Source organism: Lactuca serriola, chromosome 5 (genome assembly GCF_051521515.1).
Source record: "Lactuca serriola cultivar US96UC23 chromosome 5, Lser_US96UC23_V15, whole genome shotgun sequence".
NCBI classification, from domain to species: Eukaryota; Viridiplantae; Streptophyta; class Magnoliopsida; order Asterales; family Asteraceae; genus Lactuca; species Lactuca serriola.
This window is the reverse complement of record NC_136412.1, coordinates 287,448,393-287,456,841: the sequence shown is the minus strand read 5'-3', so window position 1 is coordinate 287,456,841 and position 8,449 is coordinate 287,448,393. Positions and strand designations below refer to the sequence as shown.

The window sequence follows — 8,449 nt, the reverse complement described above, 5'->3', positions numbered from 1 at the left end:
GAATGGTACTTCTAGAACCATAGTGGCACTTCTACCTTCAAAGTGGCGCTTATTCCTCGAGAATGGCATATCTATACAATGAGTTGCGCTTCCACATTATGGATGACGCTTCTACATCCATAATGGCACTTCAAGCATAGGTGGCTCATCCATGCACCATGATGCTCCATTCCACTTCCAGGTGCTTCATACCCCCTTTTAGAAGATTCGTTCCTTTGTTACTTTATCCGTTCCTTTATCAGGAGATCCATTTATTTCTCAAATGATCTGTTCCTTTGTCACATGCTCCATGAACCTCAAGTGCTCTATTAAGTTCCAAGTGCTCTAAATGTTCCATATGAATGCTCCAAATGCTCGAATCACATTTAACATTAAATTGAATGACATTAATAGGGGTGTTCGTTTGGATGGATCGGTTTGATATGATCCAATCAAGTGAATCCAAATTGATTTCAGTTTTCAAAACATGGATCCAAATAGTCCAAACTAAATTCAAATCCGATCCGATCCGATCCAATTACAATTTGGTTGGATCGGTTTTTATAATTCGGTTTTAAAAGACCGAAATATTTTAAAACGACATATAATTATAATATTACCCAATTTTACACAAGAAGCGAAAAAAATTAGTTAGTTGTGATTTGAAATTTATAAACAACTAATAAACAAATATATTATAGTTAAATATTTTATTGATAGAAAACTTTTGAGAGATAATATATATTGATGTTTTTTTATCGGGTGAAATATTTTGAACCAATTTGAAAAAATAAATTACAAAATTAATTGATAACTATAGATATATATTATAAATAAATAAATAATAAATGTTTATTCGGTTTTTTTGGACTATTCGGTTCTTATTTTATAAACCAAAACCAATCCGAAATCCAAAATAATAATTCGGTTTTGTTGAAAACCAATCCAAAAATCCGAATATCCGAACCAAATAGTCCAATCCAAATTGTCCAATTGGACAATTCGGTTTTATCCAAATAGTGAACAACCCTAGACATTAAGTAGTTGTGTTTTGTTTAGTTTAGTTTGATCTAAGGTATTAAAGTCATTCGTACATTTATCTTGGATGATACTATTGACAATTCGAACTGGTAATTAATCAAATAAAAATTAAATATCCTTGTACATTTTATCTTATATATCTTCATACACATCTTACATGATGACATATGTCATTTTTAATGAAAATAAAGTTATTTTAATAAATTTGTGTGAAGCAGGTCACCAGTTAAAATATGTAGGAGGATATATAAGAAGCAATGTAAGAGGATATTTAATTACTCTCAACCAAAAAACTTTGACATGTTTATTTCGTTATATCATTAAAATTGGATATTTATAAATTTGAATTTTGGATTCGCCATGGATATAACTTTAAATATTAAAACTCACTTGTCACATAGTTAGGACAAACCATAAACCTTATGTCATGATTATTGGTGGTTGGTGATATCTAACTTTTAGACAATTAGCCTCAATGACAAAGTTTGCATCATCAACTATCGTATTTGCGTTGGAGAGGGGCAAGTTTAAGTTAGAGATACGAATTTGAAAGAGAACATCCTGATAACGAATAATTCGTTGATTTACTTTTGTCCAAAGTGATCTAAACTCTGTATAACAACGATGAGACGTAGATGAGAAGTTTTTTACCTGAGGGTTGTAATTTTAAAAAGTATTTACCTAATCATTGTTGTTTCAAAGTTATTTACCAAAACATAGTATATTGGGTTTTAGTAGTTAGATTCTAAGTTTGCATTTAATAAAATATAATTTAGATTTTACATTAATTTTATAGTTTGTTTACAATAATAAAAAGACCATGTAACCATATTTTTTTTTTACCAATTTATTATATTCAAAATTATTCGATTGAATCACTATTAATTTATATGTTTTCTTGAACAGTTAAAAAAATTGAACTGTATTAAATTATAAAGAATAAGAAGTAATTCATAATTGTTTTACTGTACATAGTTTACTTTTTTATAAACGTTTGGTTTTTTATTTTATAACCATTTTGAATAGAAACAAAACAAAATACCAACAAATGTAACATGAACATCAAATGGTATAAATATAAATATAACTCGGATAAATCTTATATAATCAATCATTACTAATATAAAATGAGTTATTTTTAACATATATAACGAAAAAATCTAGAATAAATACTACTCAATCAAACACATTCACATATCCATAGGTCGTTTCCTAGGCTTAGAAGGACATGTTTTTTGATTATGACCACTTAGTCTACACAATCCACAAAGATTAGCTTTCTTTCATTCTTTAATGTCCATTCCATTTCGTAGCCTTGTGGAGCGAGGACGACCTTTTTCCTTTCGTTTTAACTCTGAATTTGGAAGCATTCCTTGAATAGACGTCTCAGGCCAATATGCTTCATGAGGGATTGGGGAAAAATCAGATGCCCACGTAGCAGAATATTCAAAAATTGAGTAATATCGTTGAATATATTGACTAGTATTTAAAGAAAGATAGGCACATGTACTCAAGACATGAGAACACGGATACTTATATATCTCCCACTTACCACATGTGCAAGTTTTTTTCTCCAAATCAACTACTTGCATATTTTTTCCTTTTTGAGTTACCACCTCAATTATTCCTTTTTGTCGGTTGAAAGATTTGAGGGTGTGTGCACTAGCTTTTGACATTGATGCTGCTTGTTTTACAACAACATGAGGAGTAAAAACATCTCCGTTAGCTTGAGCAGTAGGTCCCAAAGAACGCCTCACATCAAAATAGTGAACCAATCTATAAAATGTAAGTTTGACACATGGAGTGATTGGTAAAAAACGAGCACCTTTAAGTACATTATTAAAAATCTCTGACATATTTGTAGTGAGCAACCCATAGCGTTTTCCACCATCATGTGCAAGTGTCCATCTACAAAGTGAATGTCCCTCGAGCCATTGACGAGCTTGTGCATTTAGTTTTCCAATTTCATCCATGATAGAGTTGAACTTACGAACTTGATTTTGACTTCCAGCACGGTAAGCTAAAACTTTTAAATGTGAATTGCGAAACTTGTCATGAAAGTTATTGACAAAATGTCGCAAACAATACCTATACAAATCCTTTCAAATGTGAGAATTAAATTAAATGTACCATAAAAGTGGTTAACGGAATTAAATAATAAATACATGTGAAAACTATGGGGCTCCAGCCATGGTGATCCTTGCTCATTAACTACCTTTAGGATTCCACTATGACGATCATATATTAAACAAATGCCGCCACGTTCTTTCACCACATGTTTCTTGACATGATTAAGAAACCAATACCAACTATTATATGATTCATTCTCAACAATAGCAAATGCAAGAGGAAAAATCTGATTGTTACCATCAACTCCCATTGCAATCATCATCTTTCCCTTATACTTACCATATAAATGTGTTGCATCAATGCTAACAACAGGTCGACAATGTGCAAATCCGTTGATAGAAGGAGCAAAAACCCAAAACACACGTCTGAACTCCACTTGATCCATACTACTCTCCCTTTGGTTCATATTACTATCTATGTGATCCACATTACTTAATCTAGCAGTGCACCATTCAACTATAGTCTCTGGATTGTAAAATTGAAGTGCAGCCATAAATTTTGGTAAAACAATATAAGATTCCTCCCAGTTTCCAAATATATGTTCAATCGCCTTCTGTTTTCCTACCCAGACCTTCCTGTACGAAGGAGTATATCCTAATTTATCAATTATTTCAGCTCTCAAGGTAGGAATGCTAATAGATGGTTGTTCTTTAATAAGGTGTTCAGTTTCTTGAGCGATCAAGCTCGCATCCAGATTTGGATGATCTTGAGTAATCTTATACTGGGAACAAGTGTGTGGACCAATGTATTGTGTTATCTCAAAATACTCACTACGTTTACGTTTACATGCACGTAATTGCCACTTACAACCAGTTTGTGAACACAACTTACATCTTATCTTCCAAATTGTTGGACATGTTTCAACCACTTCATATTGTCGATGTTTCCTGATCGTGTAAAGCTTGATAGCTCTAATAAGTTCGTCTTTATTCTTAAAAGAATTTTCACCCAATTCTTCAGTTAAATGATTTTTACTCTCGGAGTGTGACACCGTCCAATTGTCAACATTAGCCACATCTATTCCTTCTAAACTAGTAAAATTAGAAGGTATCTCAGCTCCATCTGTGGTTAAATCTCCTCGGTTTTCAGTTTCAGTTTCATTTTCATCCCCACTTTCATATCCGTCATTATCTGTGTCAAATCCACTATTCATTCCATTGTTCACAACAGCAAATTCAGAAATTATATTGAAGTCCTCGTTGTGAATCATGTCTGACACAACATCAATAGGATTCATAGTAGGTAATAAAATAGTGTTCATTTCTTCTTCTATCAAATCCGATTCTTGTGTTCTACAAGTAATGAAACAAAAAAATGTGTAGGTGAAAACAATAACAAATTATAATTATGAAATTGAGATGGAAAAAATAATAAAAATGTACTAAAATGGATTGCTTTTTTGTCTTTATGATGAATGCATACATGGATAGAAACTAAAACAAATGGGAAAACTAAAGCAAACTGAATATTTTTAATTCTCCTAGGCGTGTACTGTCCTATTCTATATGTAAGCAACATGAAAATTTTCTGTAGGCAAGATTATAAACTTTTCCTCAATGGCAGAAATAGCCCCAAACTTATTATACAATGTCACATTCTTCACAAAAGTTCATCAACAAAACAATATAAGGTAAAATTTTGAAAATTGATGTGTAATATGAGTTTTAATACCTGGGTGTTATATCCATGTGATTTTTATTTCCATTGACGTCAATCTCTAAGTATAGATCAATGTTGCTTAGTTCTTGATGAAGACTAAGCACATCAAACATAATTTCAACGTCATTATCGTCCTTGATCGGAAGAGGAATATATTTCATTACCTTTCCAACAACCGATGGGTATCTACAAATTACTTTAATATGATATTGTTGCTTGTCAATCGATGTTGCAAAATAGATTTGGTTAACCAGATCATTGAATTTTATTCCACGTTGAACCTTGATAGCTTTACTTGGAGACTTGTCGTAAGTTATACCTTCTTTCCCGTCATAAATTTTTCCGTCCCGATAGCATAAGAAAGTAACAAATTTTGATGCCATGTTGTTGTTGATAAAAGTCTATGGAGAAACAAAAACAAATTTTAAAATAATGTAACACATTAATTTATACATATCTACATTTACTACAAAGCCCATAAAATATAAAAAATAAAATTTTGAAAGAAATTCACACCATGATAAAAAATAAACAATGAAGTCAACAATCTTATTGATTCAATTGATGCTACTAATTGGATGAAAGGGAATAAAAAACAATAAATTTAAGAGTCCTAAAATTAATATACAAACAGCAAGTATATTGGTGAATGAACCGATTAGTCTTTTTATCTGGTCAAAATCAACATATAAAAATTTCACTCAAACATAAACAAAAAGGTCAATGTGAATAAAACTTCACCGTAGAAAAAATTGAAAAAAGACGATGGTAATTAATGTTTTCAACGATCGGCGGCACATGGAAGATGAACGATGAGGCAAATAAAGCATTGAGATGTTGGAGACTGTTTCCTAGGCTAATAGGGTTCCTTTTTTTTTTATAAATAAAACTACAATTATTTTGTAAATAAGTTTTAAACTACCCTTTTGTTGTAAATACTTTTGAAAATTACTATGTTTTTGTAAAAAACTCCGTAGATGAGTGGTGAATGAATGTCCAATTAAAAAAAAATGTCAAATTAGTATCAAACATTTTATTTCAAATTACATTGATATTTTTGGAATTATTTAAAAACTTTAATGATGTTGATGTAAAAGAACTTAATAATATTTTTTAAAGAAAGTTAAAACTTTATTAACTTCCTTAAACAACCTAAAGTTAAAAGTTAAAAATCAAAATCAGGATCATCCCTTTTGCAGCCCTAGGGCCATTTCTAGTTGGGAAGCCTATGACACAGCGAAGGATTCCAATCATTCCATAAGGTAAAGTGAAGTGTCCGGAACGCCGACGACCCCTTCCCGCTTTCAACCTCGCCGGAGGAAGTTCTTGCTACGCGAAAGACTAACGAATTCTTTCTAATCGGTTATTTAGTGTGTACAAACGTTTTAGTTTGTTGGTATGAAATGGAAGTTGTCGGTGCACCGATCCGAGTTCAATCTATTGCAGAGAAGGATCTAAAACTGGAGGTGCCGCCGCAGTATATACAACCGCCGGAGAACCGACCTAGCAAGCCGAGTAACGGAAACGCCACTGATCATAAAATCCCTATGATCAACCTCGGTGGCGATAGGGATGTGAACCTCCTATGTAAAGAGATCGGGAGCGCATGCTCAGAGTGGGGCGCCTTTCATGTAATTAACCACGGTGTTTCCACCACGCTGCTGGATCAAATAAGGAAGGTCGGATCCTCCTTCTTTGAAGACTTTCCGATGACGGAAAAGCTCCGGTACGCCTGTGATTCCACTTCTCCTGCTTCTGAAGGCTACGGAAGCCGCATGCTAGTTGCCTCCGATGATGCAGTCCTTGACTGGAGAGATTACTTTGATCATCACACTTTCCCTCTTTCTCGACGTCATCCTTCTCGGTGGCCGCATTTCCCTCCAAATTACAGGTTAATCATCTATTATCTAATCTCTATTTGAGTATTTTCCTCCCCCTTGGGAATTAGGGCTTGAATTGGGTTCAATTGCATATGTGTTTAACACTAATGTCAAAGTATACTTGCTATAGGGAAGTAATTGGGGAATACAGTGATAATATGAAAGTCCTTGCTCTAAAACTTTTGGGCTTAATCTCCACAAGCTTAGGCTTATCATCTTCCTTCATTGAAGAATCCATGGGAGAAGTATACCAAAACATCACCGTGAGTTACTACCCATCATGCCCACAGCCTGAGCTTACACTTGGCTTGCAATCTCACTCCGACATGGGATTCATCACCCTTCTCATTCAAGAAAACGTTGCAGGTCTTCAAGTATCCAAGAATGATGGTTGGGTAACTGTAGATCCTGTATCTCATGCAATCTTTGTGATCTTAGGTGATCAAACAGAGGTATTAGGAACTATAACATTCTCATCTTTGTTTATCATAAGTTTTTAGTGTTTGATCATTGTTGTTGTTTGCACTTTTGCAGATCATAACAAATGGAGTTTATAAGAGTGCTGTGCATAGGGCCATAACAAATGGTGAAAAAGCAAGGCTTTCGGTTGCTACATTCCATGATCCTGCAAAAACAGTTTCAGTGTCACCAGCACCAGGATTGCAGCCACCTCCCAAGTATCATGAAGTTGTATATGGTGATTATGTTCAATCATGGTATACAAAAGGTCCAAATGGTAAAAGGAACATTGATGCTCTCCTCATTTGACATAACATCTGTTAATCTTGATGGTAATTGTTGCAATGTTTGGCAATATCTGGTTGAATGTTCTTGGATGATGTAAGTCTTTCATAATCTGATTCAAATTTTATCTTTCAATGATATAAGGCAACATTGATCCCAAAGAACCATCTTTCTAAACTCTCTCAATTTTGTTAAAAATTAAATTAAAAACGTTTAATAAATTGCAAAATAAATACATATTTGTATATATAAGACGGATGTCTTTGAACAAACAACAGAGAAGGAACAACTATGTGCTATTGTGTGACAAACCAATGATGTGTCAATCGAGTAACAGTGTGGCAAATATTTTTTACTTTTAGGGTGTAGTTTTTTAATCAACCAAATGACCAATATACTGAAATTTATGATTTTATATGTTTTAACAATAAAAATACATTTTGACATAAACTGTTGACAGTTTCACAAAAATTATCGTTCCTACTTTAGTTCACATTTTTTTTATCTAGTCATAAACCTTTGAATACTTCATTTTCTTCTTTTCTACAAGATGTATGTATATAGATTTGGTGAGAAGTACAAAAATAACAAAAAGCGTACCAAGTAATCATGGTCTTTAAAAAAAAACAAAAAAATCATCCAATAGTCATGATAGTTAAGAGATCAAACTCGGTTTTATGTCCAATTTGTATGCAAGCTCCGAAAGTAAATTTTCATACTTTCGTTGGGTGTGAGGTTGCGATTACTTTGTGGTCAAAGGTTGGTGTTTCGGGGGATTTGACAATTCCTTTGTTTTCGCATGTTAGAAGACATATTTGTGTTGGTGGACTCATCATTCATGCACTATTCCGGCTTCCAAAAAGTTCGTTTTAGATGCTATTATCATGGTGTTATTATTGGTGATTTTGAGGTATCAAAATAATATATTTTTTGATGATAAAAGAATTATCAAGAATGTGTTGTTTGATTTGATTCAAAGTTGGTCGTTTCAATGGATGGTATATTGGAATAGTAAG

At 33.0% G+C, this 8,449-nt stretch overlaps 2 protein-coding genes across 2 annotated transcripts; one reads left to right on the top strand and one right to left on the bottom strand.

Annotated features, from left to right (window-relative positions):
- Positions 1–2,303: 2,303 nt before the first annotated feature.
- On the bottom strand, positions 2,304–5,192 carry LOC145050601 (uncharacterized). Its single transcript, XM_078998825.1, has 3 exons — positions 4,822–5,192; positions 3,236–4,442; positions 2,304–3,119 (listed from the first exon to the last, which is right to left on the bottom strand). Exons 1-3 carry the CDS (start codon positions 5,190–5,192, stop codon positions 2,304–2,306), a joined length of 2,394 nt encoding a protein of 797 aa, XP_078854951.1.
- Positions 5,193–5,983: 791 nt separating this feature from the next.
- LOC145054591 (2-oxoglutarate (2OG) and Fe(II)-dependent oxygenase superfamily protein) lies at positions 5,984–7,568 on the top strand. Its single transcript, XM_079002822.1, has 3 exons — positions 5,984–6,700; positions 6,820–7,141; positions 7,224–7,568. The coding sequence occupies exons 1-3, from the start codon at positions 6,213–6,215 to the stop codon at positions 7,455–7,457; spliced, it is 1,044 nt and encodes a 347-aa protein (XP_078858948.1). The 5' UTR covers positions 5,984–6,212; the 3' UTR covers positions 7,458–7,568.
- The last annotated feature ends 881 nt before the right edge of the window (positions 7,569–8,449 follow it).